The following is a 15443-nucleotide window of genomic DNA, read 5'->3' as shown; positions in this document are numbered from 1 at the left end:
TAGATGGATTCATTTTCAATTTTCTTATCAGAGTATCTGTTCTACCTCTCTCTGTCTATCTACCTACCTACCTTTTATCTACCTATCTATCTACCTACTTCCCTCCCTACCCACCTGTCACTGGTCTATCATAAATTTTGCTTAGCTAGAAGTCAAAATTCTAATATCAGAACTGCCATTACTTACCTGTAGCATCTAAGTCATTAACCTCTTTGAATAATGTTCTTTATTTGTAAAATGAAGCATTGGTCTATATGAGCCTTAATTCCTTCTCTGAGATTCTAGATGTTGTTTGGCTTCTCAGAGAAGCAGTGAGCAATGTTGGTAGGTGCAGCTCTAGGATGTGTTATTTCTAATAGGAAAATGTACTGAGCAGGTAATGAGCATGTATTGGTAATTGCTATGTAATGACAATAACAACAATAGCTAATAATTTTACATGCAGTGTCTTGTGTAATATTCACAACATCCCTGTGGGGTAAAGGCTACTATTACCTATTTTCTTGCCTTCAAATTTAAAAGGCAAGAAAACTCGGGGCACCTGCTAGCTCAGTAGGTAGAGCCTGCGACTCTTTTTTTTTTTTTTTTTTTTTTCAAAAGCAAAGGGCTTTATTGCAGGTTTAGGCTCGCTGGACCTAAACTCGAGCTCACAGACTTCACCAGCACAGTGGATCCATGCGGAGAGCCCTGCAACTCTTGATCTCAGAGTTGTGAGTTGGAGCCCCACATTGGGGATGGAGATTGCTTAAAAATAAAATTAAAAAAAGTCTTTAGAAGATGAGAAAACCATGGCCTATAAAGGGAGAAACAAAACCAAAACCCTGTCAGTCTAAAGGTTATACTTAGACCATAGATGTATGTTCTTTAATCGAGGGTTAATTTCAAACAATCCCTAATAGTAACCAAAACACCTGATTATAAAGAAGAAAGTGCTAAGTATGATTGAATATGTTATCCTTGCTGACCCTAGACAGTTATTGGGTTCAGCAGAGGATTCTTTATGCCCTCTGCATGTTCCAAACAGACCTCACCAGAACGGATGGGTAGAATGGACATCAACAAAGGATTGCACAGGCAAAAAGAGGGTGAAATGTAATAATGCCTAGTGTGAAGGAGGTGCTCAATGTTGGTTAGTTGTTATTATACTTACTGTAAATGATCAGCCTCAGCACTGCAGGTCAGACAGTCACAGAGACATTTCCCAGACCACCCTTCGAAAACCGCTGCCTGAATGACAAAGCAAAAGATCTTCCTGAAGGTCTTGTTTATGTCCAGAGGAGGTTTGCATAGTGCTTTAATAATCTCCAGAGTGCTTTCAAAACTATTATCTCATGATGGCACTTTTAGCTAAGGAAGGAAACAGAATCAACATTGTAACCTTCCTGGTTTTACTCACCCAGGCTGCAGGAACTGATAGAGATAGTGCTGCTTTGGATACGGTCTTATCTAGGGCTAAACTGTCAGGTTCACAAAATCTGGCTATTCTTATGGGAATACAGTTATTGACTGGGTTGCAAATAAGGAGTCAGGAGTGGAGGGCAGGGATAGGCTTCATAGGTTAAAGTACGTGCAAATTTACAACTGACAGAAATATTCCGAGTGTTCAAATTAAGTCACGACACAATTCTAAAATGTAAAAAGCAAAATAGCCATGTTGGTTCATATAAAGGCCAAAGATCTCGATGTTCCAGAAATTACAGGAAAGGGTTAAAGGAAGTACATGTAAAGATTATTAAAAAATGACTTGATTTGAAATTCATGGCAAGATCAGGCTGCTATAAACCTCAGGATAGTGGGTGTAACTCCGGAGTTGGACAATTGACCAAACAAAACTGTCTGCATTTTCCCGGGCAGGGACATTTCCTGCCTTGGACATCTGGGTCTGTCTCAATGTCCAAATAGCCTTACTTCAAAGTGTTTGTGGGAGCAGAGAGAATTGGGTAGTGTGTTTATTCAGTGCTGGTGGGAGGAATGGAAGGAGGCTGGGCTTAGGAAGTAAGTCTGGGTTTAAGAGCACACAGAGCAGCAGGAGCTAACCATTTTTCTACGGACCAGAATCCAGGGCACTTTTCACAAAGAAGTAAACCCTGGGAGGGAAGAACTTGGGGAACGGGAGAACACAAAAGTCTTTGAGGCTACTTAGGTGTGGAGGTAAGTCACAGTGGTGCTGAGTGCTCCAGGGAACAACATGGGAAGTTCTTTTACTTTAAACATTTTTAAAAAATATTTTAAATATTTTCAACTTTAAGGAAAAGTTACAACAATATTACAAAGAACTCCTGAATGCTGTCTATACACATACATAATTTTAAAAACTTTCCCCTGGGGCACTTGGGTGGCTCGGTCTGTTAGGCATCAGACTCTTGATTTCCGTTTAGGTCATGATCTCACGGTTCTTAAGTTCCAGCCCCAAGTCAGGCTCTGCACTGACAGCATGGAGTCTGTTTGGGATTCTCTCTCTCCCTCTCTCTCTGCCCTTCCCTCACTCTCTCTCTGCCCTTCCCTCACTCTCTCTCTCTCTCTCAAAATAATTAATAAATTTTAAAAATAAATAAAATAAACAAAAGCTTTCTTCCCATATTAAAAAAAATCATTTTCTTGGGCACCTGGGTGGCTCAGGTCATGATCTTGCTGTTTGTCGGTTCGAGCCCTGAGTTGGGCTCTGTGCTGACAGCTCAGAGCCTAGAGCCTGCCTTGGATTCTGTGTCTCCTTCTCTCTCTCTGCCTCTCCCTGACTCACACTCTCTCTCTCTTTCAAAAATAAATAAACATTAAAAACATTTTAAAAATCATTTTCTTTCTTCCTCTGTAAAGGTGTGTATATACATACATATAACCTATATTTTGAACCATTTGAGGATAAGTTGCACACATTGTACCCCTTTGTTCCTTAATGTTTCAAGTTTCACTTTTTTTAAGAGTAAAGATACTCTTTTATATAATTGTAGTATAATATTTCAACTTCAGTATATCAAACATTGATGTAATACTCCTATTTATTTATTATTTATTTATTTATTTATTTATACTATTTAATTGAGAGACAGAGATAATGTGGGTAGAGGAGGGGCAAAGAGGGAGAGAGAGAATCCCAAGCAGGTTATGTGTTCCCAATGCAGAGCCCAATGTGGGGCTTGAACTCATAAAACCACGAGATCATGACCTGAGCCAAAAACCAAGAGCCAGATGCTTAACTGACTGAGCCCCTCAGGTGCCCTGGGAATATCTTGCTTTGACAGGGGGATGAAACTGGCCTAGCAGTACAAAGATACATGTTCCTACTCTCAGCACTCATTGGGATCTTTATTAGTAGGGGAACACCAGCAGGTCAGTTGTTTGGCTGTTTGGGGGGTGGTTTTTTTTTTTTTTTCCATTTTTTACTCCATTTCCTCCCTGAGAGCACAAAACTAATCAGCAGGAAATACCCAAGTCCTAAGGGATCTTTTTTTTTTTTTTTAAGTTTATTTATATTTAAGAGAGGCAGAGCCTGAACCGGGGAAAGGCAGAGAGAGGGAGACACAGAATCCACAGCAGGCTCCAGGCTCTGAGCTGTCAGCACAAAGCCCAAGCCAGGGTTCAAATCCACATGCTGTGAGATCATGTCTTGAGCTGAAGTTGGACGTTTAACCAACTAAGCCACCCAGGTGCCCCCAAGAGATCTTTAGCAGTAGAAGGGTTCTGGCATGACATCACATGGCTTTCACAGGGTCCTCAGATGCAAAATAGGGCATAGCCTCCCTGCCCACCTGTCCCTACCACATAGTCTAAGCTTAGGAATAAGAACGGACCATGGTACTTTTTCCATTTATTTTTATCTTTGGAGGGGAGAGGTGTGTAGAAAGGAGAGTAATAGATATTTGAATGAGCAAAAATTAATTTGGATAAAAAAAGAGAAATGGTCTCCTATGGCAATTCTAGTTTTTTTTTTTTTTTTTTGTTACTGAGAATAAGGCTTTCTCTAAGAATTTCTCTCAAGGAAAGTGTGACACTACTTGCTTGTCTTCTCAACCATTCTCTTGGGTTACTTGGAACTAATTTCTGTTTAAGAGTCACTAGATGCCAACTGTCCCCACTGACTCCCCGTATGTGAGCCGGTTTCAGAGCTGCTTCTCTCAGTCATCTTCTGGTTCTGCCTGATTCACAGCTTATCACACAGCAGCAGGGATGTTGTGGGGAGAGACCAGAGAAATGGGAAAAGAACAAGCGAGAATCTCTACCCTTGAGGGGTAGTGTGGAGAAAGGAGAGGAGACCCCAAAGACTATGCTGTCAGGGTTTGGGGTGTCTGGGGTTCCTAATGGAGCCAAGTTTCATCTCAAAGCCAGTCCTTCTGTTTCCCTTCTCCCCTCCAGGAAAGATGAAGCTGACTCTGGTACAGATCTTCTTTATGATGTTGCTGCTGTTGCTGGGCGTGGGGGTGGGTCTGGGGTTGGGACTTCAGATGGCTGCCGCAGTCCTGGAGGATAGCAATCAGCTCCTGAGTGAGTTTTGGTCTAGTGACTCAGAGGACAAGGCCCAGGCCACTAAAGGAGAGGGCAGCCGAACTACAGAAACCATGCTGCTTAGCAACAAAGGAATAGTGCAACCTGGCTGGCTGGAAGAGACCATCCTTGGTGAAGATGAAGTTGGAGGGAACAAGATGCTCAGAGCTGAGGCTCCCTTGCAGAGCAACAAAGACAATCTCAGGTTTGACCTGATGGCCAGGGAATGCAATGCCCTGATGGCACACAAGGTGAAGGAACACAACCACACATGCATAGCCCAATACACTTTCATCCACGAGGATCTAGACACAGTCAGAGCTGTCTGTAAGAGTCCTGTTGTTGCCTGTGAGCTCAAGGGAGGCAAATGCCACAAAAGCTCCCGTCCTTTTGATTTGACATTCTGCAAGTTATCCAAACCAGGCCAAGTCACTCCTCACTGCAATTACCTCACTTTCATTTTTGAAAAGTTTATTATGATATCATGTAATGACATGAAGGTCCAGGTGTTGTCTGGACAATGAAGCAACTTCCCTTCTTCTTCCCCTTCCCCTTCTCCTCTTTCCCATCCATCCCACTTCTTTCTCATACCCTTCTGCAGAATACCCTAGGTGTTCTGCAAAAAAGTTCTGGGAAGAGAGGCTGGCTAATTCTTTATCACTGTCCTCTGAAAACACAATTCTTCATTGTCCTAGGTTTCACTCACACTTCATTTTGTTCCTGGGATTACAGGTGGTGGAATAGGGTCATGATATCCAGTCTCTCCAGGTCCTCCACCTCTCCTGCCCTGGAGAGATCAGCAAAGAGCTGCTCTAGTCTCTGCTGTGAGTCTGATCATCAGTCTGTTCCCTGGTCTGTGTGCCTTTGGATGTCCTTCCCCATGACACATGAGCCTCTCAGGCAATCACTTGAGCCTCCTGGGATTTCCATGCAGCACCCCTGCACTGCAGATGCAAAGCAATGACTCTATCTAGGACTGCATCTGGTGAACCATGTGGATCAAGGTTTCTTTTCTTGAGTTTCCTAAAATAGAAGCGTTAGGCAAGGGATTGTGGACCTGTATACACGATTTAATTAGCCTTTAATTAATTTAAGTATATAATATATGACTCTATGAAGTCATAAGCATCTTTGTAGAAGCAACTATATCATAAGTTTCTTCTATATTTTTCTTTGGCACATTTATTGATTATCTGCTTGTTGATCACCTGGACTTTTTCAGAAGTTATAAAATTTGTATGAAACATAGAATCAGTCAAAAGGAGAAAGTTTTCTGACCCCTGTCAAATATTGTGCAGTCAATAAAAACTGCTGAGTAGCCTAATTCACATTTCAGATGGCTCAGTGTGCTCTTTTCTCTTCCAGATAAGCAAGAAGGAAACTATCATTGTACGAGGCACTGTACTAGATGCTGTCATGCACTTGGTTTTACATAATCCTTGTAAAGAGGGACAGTAGATAAGCTCCACATTACAGATGAGAAGTGATGGACTTGACCAACATCACCCCACTCATAAATGGTTGATCTGATTTAAATGTAGCTTTCCTGCCCTTCCCTCCATTTGCTTCTTCCTGATTTGCAGCACCCTTCAGTTTGCTCTCCTGGACCCCAAAGGGTGACACTGAACTCTAACTAGAGGTTAGGGCCTGGATTCTGGATTCTTTGTCTAGGAAAATGAGAAAGAGAGAGAGAGTGACCATGTGCAGGGAGAATTACTAGATTCTGAGTCCTTCTCTCAGGAGATGAACACAGGGCCAGACTGTGATTTTAGAAGCCCAACATACTGCATGATTATGGATTCTCTCCAATATATTAAAAAAACAACAACCTGGGGCACCTGGGTAGCTCAGTTGGTTGAGCGTCCTACTGCTGGGAGCTGCATCAGCCTTGCTGGATGACAGTCACAGTGAGGAAGTGGCAGATGTTTGAACAGATCCTGTCATGAGAAGCAAAACTGCTATCTCCTTCTACTACTACTGCTCATGTTGAAAATAAGCCTGTTGTCATTAATTAGGCCTTGCAGCGTTCCAAATCAGACCGATATTCCCCACACAGTTACCTCATAAGAAAAAACATTTTCCTGTCCCTGCATAAGAAATTTTAGATCAAAACACTATAATGTTCCACAAAAGGCTCTTCTAATGAGCTTATAGACCCAAAACATAGACTTGAAGGGGTTAAAAACACAAAAATTACATTTAAGTCTGGCCTGGAGAAAAAAGCCTAATTGGAGATAAAAAATAGAAAACAAGGACAGAACATAGGCCCTTCCCAAGGTCTGCATTCACTGACTTCAGTTATGAGGATGGATAAGAATGTAGGAAACCCAGGTACAAGGCCAACACACATAGACCCCCATTGTGCTTACATCAAAAAAGGGGCTTTCTCAAGAAGATGTACTCAACCTCACTGTAAGTGTGTTACATGACTTGGTTGTAACTTGTTAATCAAAAACAAAGTCATAATTATTGGCAAAAAACCAACCCATACAAAATAAGATAGGTTTGTTACCTTCTTAATCTTGGGAACTGATACAAGAATGAGATAGTTTTCTATATACTTTCCATGATTAAAGCGTCTTATCATAAAGAAATTAGTCATTATAAAAAAATCTCTTTTTTCTAATGTCATCACTTACAATGATTAAAACATCTTATCATAAAGAATTAGTCATTGTAAAAAATTTCTATGTTCTGATGTCGTGTTATTGCTTAACCTATAAATAAAGACACAAAACCAGACAGAGCAGAGATGCCTGCCTGGCAATCAAGAAAGAAACTTGTGGCTCTCATCACTCTCTTTCGCCGACACCGTCCATCCTTTCAGGGACCCCTGGACCTGCTAGAGCTGGACTCCGGCATCCTACTCTTGATTTTTGCTCAGGTCATGATCCCAGAGTCATGGGATCAAGCCCTGTGTCAGACTCTTTCCTGAACATGGGGCCTGCTTAGAATTCTCTCTTTCTCTCTCTCTCTCTCCCTCTCTCTCTCTCTCTCTCTTTGTCTCTGTCTCTTTCCACCCCACTCCCCTGCTTGTGTACTTTCTCTCTCTATCTCAAGCAAAGAAAGAAAGAAAGGATGGAAGGAAGGAAGGAAGAAGGAAGGAAGGAAGGAAGGAAGGAAGAAAGAAAGAAAGAAAGAAGGAAAGAAAGAAAGAAAGAAAGAAAGAAAGAAAGAAAGAAAGAAAGAAAAAGAAAAAGGAACCCAATTAAGGCATAGTACATTTATATGAAAGTTCAACAAAGTTTGGATTGTTACCCAAATGAATACCTTAACCCTTTTGGGGGAAAATATAGATATATAAAATCAATCTCCCTGCTCTCACTAATATTCATTTTCTTTTTGGCCCCTTCTTTGCTAGTGATCTTACTCTGTCTGTTGGGCAATATAGCACTGAACATAATAAGCAGCTAGAAGGGAGGGACTAAGGCCAAAAAATAACTCCTTTACAATCTGCAAGGCACTGAAACATCATCTTCAGAACACCCTGTACAATTTTCTCTCAACCTTGGCTGTTCATTAGGATCTCCTTGGGGAGCTTTAAAAATACAATGCATGTAATCCCAATAAGTATAATTCTGGGAATATTGATTCAATTAGTCAAGTTTGGGCTTGCATACCAGGTGGAATCCAAGCATTATGAGGCTTCTGTTACAATTCCTCTTATAGCAGTTTTTTTGTGAATTGGTGTTTTCAAAGACTGCTAATAGAGATGTGAAAATGATTTGGGAGATGCTGGGTGAAACAGAATTAAGTTTGTTTTATGCAGATTTCACAACATTTACTATTAGTGTGGCTGTGAATCTCTAATAGGCAGAGATCAGATCATATTCAGCATTGCTAAATTGATTTTTACCATGAAAACTGCCCATCCCTTAATCATTTAATAACATTTTCTAGAACTTGTGTTTCTATTTGGGAAAAGTTGTTCTAGACTTTTCTAAGCCCTTCTCCTGGCTTTTTTCACTTAATATAGTTATCACGGGGCCTACCTTAAAGACCGACAACTAGGTAAGATTATAAAGTAATCAGTGTTTAAAATATCAGCCAATCTCATGGGATACGCTGCTGTCGGAGAAAACACCCAGTTCTTGGGAATCATATAATCACGGCACGAAATTGAAGCTCTGCCACTTAAAAGCAGTTGTGGGGCACCTGGGTGGCTTAGTCAGTTAAGTGTCCCAAATTCAGCTCAGGTCATGATCTCATGGTTCATGAGTTTGAGCCTTGCATCCGGCTCTGTGCTGACAATCAGAGCCTGAAGCCTACTTTTGATTCTGTGTCTCTCTCTCACTCTGCTCCTCCCCTACTCACACTCTGTCTTTCTCAAAAATAAATAATCATTAAAAAAAAAAAGACGCAGCTGTGACCATGGATAATAGTTCTTGGGTCTCAGAACTTCAGTCCCTTATTTGTAAAATGAGATGATAGTACCTACTTCATAGGGTCTCTATGAGATTAAATGGCCTGTAGTAGGGTTCAGTAAGTGGCAGCTGCACTTGGTGGTGATGTTGCTGGGCTCACTGCTCATTGAGCACCTAAGCATTTTGACAGGCTCCATCTGGAAGCAGTACTATAATACAAAACGCAATACCATTAGCACGGGTTACAATTTTGGGCACGTTGGGTAATATGTGGATATGTGGGGTCCTGCAAAACTCCTGAAATTCCATCTAATGGAAGGCCACAAAATTTATATACTTGGGGCTAGTGCAGTCTTTAGAAATGAGCAAACAGGGACCCTGTCCTGGGCCCAGCCCATCAGGACTACCCTACACTTTTGGAGTGCCTTTCACATAGGCACTTCTTCTTGTATCTGGTACTGACTGGGACCAGCAGTACCATCTAGATCAGGTGCCCTGAGCTTGAACTGAGACCTGTGTAGAGTCTCATTTCTCCCCTTGAGGGTGCTGCTCCTATCTCATGTGTAGGCCAGCCAGCTGCCCCACTGAAGTTCTGAGACTTGCACATATGCAATCTCCTGGAGTCCTAACGTCAAGACCTGTTTCCAGGAGGGTGGCCTGGTAAGTGGATCACACCCTCTGGAGGGCATGGTATTTCTTTTGTGGGATCATATGAAATTGGGTCACCAGAATGGTGCTCACATATGAGTTTGGCTTAAAGCACATCCCAGACACAGTATGAATTTAGTACTCTGAGTCACCACTAGTCACTACTGACTCCGGGAGTTGAGTGCAGTGTGGGAGGCTTTCACCCATTCATGTTCTTACTGCTCTGCTACTTCTGGCCTATAGCACTCTAGGCAAGCAGGGATAGCAGCACCTGTTCCTTAACCCATGAGCCCCACTGCTGGCACCCCGGATGCTTACTCCACTGTTTGCAAGCTCTGCATCATGTGGAGATAGGGAATAGCTAGTCTGTCTCCTGTTAGGACTTTTGAGACCATTGTTTTGCAGGGCCTATGGGGCACTTATAATCAATGTCTTCTCTTGCCTATGATTGATAGGTGATGATGTACTCTCTTGAGTTGGTCTTGATAAAGATAAATAATAGTCATTCCTTATGTAAACAGGACTGTTCTTTTTACTCTGCCCATGGACCCCTTGACTATCCTCATTGCTGGTGGCTATGAGTAGAATGCAGGGTGTAGTGTGGTTAGTTATAAAAGAGGTCACAAAGAATGGCACAAAAAAGACACTCAGATTAATGGAACATAATTGAAAACCCAGAAATGGACCCACAAACATATGGCCAACTCCTTGACAAAGCAGGAAAGAATATCCAATGGAATAAAGACAGTCTCTTCAGCAAGTGGTGCTGGGAAAACCAGACAGCAACATGTAGAAAAGTGACCTGGACCACTTTCTTACACCATACACAATAATAAACTCAAAATATATGAAAGACCTAAATGTAAGACAGGAAGTCATCAAAATCCTCGAGGACAAAGTGGGCAAAAACCTCTTTGACCTTGGCCACAGCAACTTCTTACTCAACACATCTCTGGAGGCAAGGGAAACAGAAGCAAAAACGAACTATTGGGACCTCCTCAAAATAAAAATTTTCTACACAGCAAAGGAAACAATCAGCAAAATTAAAAAGCATCTGACATAAGGAAAGAAGATATTTGCAAACAACCTATCAGATAAAGAATTAGTATCCAAAATCTATAGAGAACTTGCCAAACTCAACACCCAAAAAACAAATAATCCGGTGAAGAAATGGGCAAAAGACATGAACAGACACTTCTCTAAAGAAGACATCCAGATGGCCAACTGACACCTCACACCTGTCAGAATGGCTAACATTAACAACTCAGGCAACAACAGATGTTGGTGAGGATGCAGAGAAAGAGGTCTCTTTTGCACTGCTGGTAGGCATGCAAATTGGTGCACTTTCCACTCTGGAAAACAGTATGGAGGTTCCTCAAAAAACTAAAAAATAGAACTCCCCTATGACCTAGCAATTGCATTACTAGGTCTTTATCCAAGGGATACAGGTGTGCTATTTTGCAGGGGCACATGCACCCCAATGTTTATAGCAGCACTATCAACAATAGCCAAAGTATGGAAAGAGCCCAAATGTCCATGGATGGATGAATGGATAAAGAAGATGTGGTATATATATACAATGGAGTATTACTCAGCAATAAAAAAGAATAAAATCTTGCCATTTGCAACTACATGGATGGAACAGAAGGTATTATGCTAAGCAAAATTAGTCAGAGGAAGACAAATATCATATGACTTCACTCATATGAGGACTTTAAGATACAAAACAGATGAATGTAAGGGAAGGGAAGCAAAAATAATATAAAAACAGGGAAGGGGACAAAACATAAGAGACTCTTAAATATAGAGAACAAACAAAAGATTGCTGGAGGGATTGTGGGAGAGGTAAATTGGCTAATGGGTGAGGGGCATTAAGGAATCTACTCTTGAAATCACTATTGCACTATATGCTAACTAACTTGGGTGTAAATTTTTTTAAAAATTAAATTTTTATGTGTCTTTTAATTTATTTTTGAGAAACAGAGAGAGACAGCATGAGCAGGGGAGGGTCAGAGAGAGAGGGAGACACAGAATCCAAAGCAGGCTCCAGGTTCTGAGCTAGCTGCCACCACAGAGCCTGACACGGGGCCTGAACCCACAAACGGCGAGATCATGACCTGAGCTGAAGTCAGAACCTTAACTGATTGAGCCACCCAGGCGCCCCTAAAAAAATAAATTAAAATAAAAAACAAAAAAATAAATTAAAAAAATCAAATCTCTCCCAAATAAATAAAATTAAAATTTAAAAAAGAAGGTAGGGCCTATCCCAGTGGATTAGGTTATGGACTGCTCATGAATGGTATTAATGCTGTTATAAAAGAGCTCCCCTAGAGCTCCCTAGCCCCTTCTGCCATGTGAGGATACTATAAGAAGTCTACAACCCAGAAGAAGGACATACCGGATCACGCAGGCACCCTGACCTCAGACTCTCAGCCTCCAGCACTATAAGAAATAAATTTATGTTGCTTATAAGACACCCAGTTCTGTGGTATTTGTTATAGCAGCCTGAATGGGCTAAGTCACTGGGTAAGACTTGCATTTGTGGCCATTGTCAACAATGTAAAGTAACAAAGCAAACTTCAAGAGAGTCGTTGGAAGCTGGTGTTCACAGGCAGCACGGTGGGCAATGCAGGTCATCAGTCAAGATACAGCCAGCACTAAATAAACAGCACTAGGAAACTGCAGAGGCAGGAAGATCTCCATTGCTTAAATTCAGACAAATTTTGAAAGGTCATATGCCATTGTGCTTCCTTTTTCTTGTGGTGGGAGATGTAAAATTATCCAAGAATGAAACATTTGACATGTGTACTGACTGGACCATATATATATATATATAATTTCTCTATCCATAATTCTAAATCTTCAGCAATAAATCACTATACTTCTGATGTGGAGACTCTTCCTTAGCTCCCTCAAGGAAGAGCTGGGCTGGCCCTCTTCATCTCTTTTCCTTCCCAAGGTGGTAAAGTTATAACATCTGGCAGAGACTCATTCTTGGTGGGACGTGAAGGGAGTCCAAGGGACAGAGTCATCACTATGTTCAACAATCCTTTGCTTTAGCATGTAATTTGTTAATGCTCTTGCCTCTGTACCCTGTACCCTACCCATAGGCCCGCCGTTTCTTCTTCACCATGTGCAGACTTGGCTTCTGTTAGTTTCCAGGAAGTGATTCACATCACAGAGATGCCATCTTTAGGAGCAACTGGGCTGGCTCTTTATTAGAATTATGATTCAGAGACCAAGTAAAATATGGATTTAGGGGAAGAATAAAAGGGTTGATGAATATGGAGGTATTAAGGCTAAGCAGAAGACATGATGAGGGGCAATGTGAATGCTTAAGCTAGGACATGATAGCTCTTCACCTATTTATACAGGATTTTAGGAGGCACTGCGTGCCCCTCTGTTTGAAAGAGTCAGATCTCCATCACTGACGTGAGACTAGGGTCTGGAATTATATCCCTGTACACCTATTGTACAATCCTATATACAACGATATAAAATTTTTAGCTTCAAAGAATGAGTGGAATTTTCAGTGCCTTTACATGATGACAATAAGAAAAGCAAAAAGAAAACTGTACTTACTCTATGAATTCTTTTTTTAAAAGATATATATATTTTAATGTTTATTTATTTTTAAGTGGGGAGAGGGTCAGAGAGAGAGAGGGACAGAGGACCCAAAGCGGGCTCTGTGCTGAAAGCAATGAGCTCGATGTGGGGCTTAAACTCATGAACTACGAGACCATGACCTGAGCCGAAGTCAGACACTCAATTGAACACTCAATCAACCAAGCCACCCAGGTGCCCCAACTCTATGAACTCTTTTACAAGGGTTTAGCAGTGTGCTGGTTACTGGGTATACATTCTTTTTTTTTAAAAGCAAAAAACCTAAAACTGGTTGTTGTATCTGTCATTATAGCACATCCACAAATAAGACCCATAGGGAAATATTGTGATAGGAAGCGGGGAGATGATGTGATTATATTGATAGATGATGTGATTTCTCTTCTGGAAAACTGGTCTAGCTAAGGACCAACATATGGCAAACAACTGGATTAGGAGTCTGGGGTTAGAAGAATGTATTTCCAAAGCAAAGGAAAGGGAATCCAAAGGATCAGCTGATAAAGATAGATATCCTTTACCCCAGCTGCTAAGTGTTACCTGCCAAGAATTCAAAGTTGCACCCCTTTCTGGAGAATCACCTCCAGAGAGGGCGGGGGGTGGGGGGGCTTACTCATTGGCGATCCTTAAAAGGTTATGTCCTTTTCCCAGGGTGGCTCATAGCCACTGACTGATTGATACAGATGAACAAGAAGCTGGACCTCTTGCCTTAAAATTTTTTCCTTCTTGCTTTAATTTTATGTCAGTTATGTTCCAGAGCTCTCCAAGGGGTTCAGGTTTGAGGCTGGACTTTAACTAAAATCGGATCTGTGTTCAGCTTTTTCTTCTGCTCTATCCTTCTTTGGTTATTTCCTTACAGGTATCTCCTGAGAGCACTCTCTCAATGAATTACTAACTCAGGAATTTCCATCATAGGATCTTCTTTTTGGCCACCTGGCCAAATACTTTTCCAAAGGGCAAGCCTTGACAGAGCTGATTCTTTAGGACCTATGTATTCTAAGGAAAGAATAAAGAATTCACTTTACTTGAAAGTCTCTGAGGAGCTGAAGGACAAGGGCCCAGCCTGAAGATGACTTCAGGCAGATAAGCAGGTGAGGTAGACTAGAATGTCGGTATGACATCATGGTTAGTTAGGCCTGGGTTCAAATCCTGGTTCAAACATTTACTATCTGATCTTGGGCAAGGAACCTCTTTGGTTCTTGTTTATCAGCAAGTGGGGAATACCCTCAGCAGAACTAACAATATCCTGTACATTTTTAGGTGCTCAATGTGTATGTATTAAATTGAACTCACATTTTTTTGCATAGCCCATTCTCAAACATTGCCTGAAACGTCCTAATCCTCCTTTTATATCTAGTCAATACCACTTAGGAGAAAGATGGACTAGATCTCCTGACCCTTAAATCAACAATGTTACCACTATACCATGTTTCTAACTTTCTTGATCTGGGGATAGTCAGCCACTTGTCACCAATATCTGAGACTTTCCAGAGGTGCCTTGATAAGAGCTTTATTTGTTTCTAGTTACTGTGGTGACTTAATGTCTACATATTCACTGAACTTAATTCCTCTGTCCTGAAGTATGAGCTGAATTTATGATTCATTTTTTAACATTTATTTATTTTTTAGAGAGAGAGACAGACAGAGTATGAGTGGGGCAGAGGCTAAGAGAGAAGGGGAGGTACAGAATCTGAAGCAGGTTCCAAGTTGTCATCACTAAGCCTGATGTGGGGCTCGAGGTCACAGACTGTGAGATCATGACCTGAGCCAAAGTCAGACACTTAACCAACTGAGCCACCCAGGCACCCCAGTGATTCATTTCTAGTTGATTAAATGTGACGGCACGTGATCAAAGTAGTAGCATACTGCTTCTAAGATAAGCTGAAAGGAAGAAGAAAAAAACCCAAAGCTTCTTCCTTGCTCTTGCTCTTGAATCACTTGCTCTGGGGTAAGCCAGTTGCCATGTCATGGGGACACTCAAAGAGCCCTTGTGGTGAGGAGCTGAGGTCTCCTGGTAACATAAGTAAGGAACGAGGCTTCTCCCAAAAGCCACATGAGTGAGCTCTCTTGGAAGTGGATTATCCAGCCCAATCAAGCCTCTCGATGACTGCTACCCTGGCTAAAATCTTCATGGTAACCTCATGAGAAACCTTGAACCAGAACCACCCACATACTTTCATCTTTTTTATGTCCAGATATACATGCACACATGTATATCTTTAAAAGCATGATTGGAATCAAATACTACTGCAGCTTTCTATTATTTTTTTAAAATATTTTTCACATGTCTGAAAGAATACCAGACTCACAGAGAAGTTTCAAGTACAGTACAAA

General features: G+C 41.4%; 1 protein-coding gene across 3 annotated transcripts; it reads left to right on the top strand.

Annotated features, from left to right (window-relative positions):
- The first annotated feature begins 2057 nt into the window (after positions 1–2057).
- RNASE10 (ribonuclease A family member 10 (inactive)) lies at positions 2058–5814 on the top strand. 3 transcript variants are annotated; one of them, XM_029951250.1, is made up of 3 exons: positions 2058–2151; positions 4351–4730; positions 5212–5814. In XM_029951250.1, the coding sequence occupies exons 2-3, from the start codon at positions 4356–4358 to the stop codon at positions 5221–5223; spliced, it is 387 nt and encodes a 128-aa protein (XP_029807110.1). In that variant the 5' UTR covers positions 2058–2151; positions 4351–4355; the 3' UTR covers positions 5224–5814. The 3 variants fall into 3 exon arrangements, with proteins under 3 accessions (XP_029807110.1, XP_029807108.1, XP_029807109.1); XM_029951248.1 differs by having other exon boundaries at positions 4351–5814; XM_029951249.1 differs by having other exon boundaries at positions 4324–5814.
- Positions 5815–15443: the final 9629 nt, after the last annotated feature.

Source organism: Suricata suricatta, chromosome 9 (assembly GCF_006229205.1).
Source record: "Suricata suricatta isolate VVHF042 chromosome 9, meerkat_22Aug2017_6uvM2_HiC, whole genome shotgun sequence".
Taxonomy (NCBI): Eukaryota; Metazoa; Chordata; class Mammalia; order Carnivora; family Herpestidae; genus Suricata; species Suricata suricatta.
This window is presented reverse-complemented; position numbering and strand designations above follow the sequence as displayed.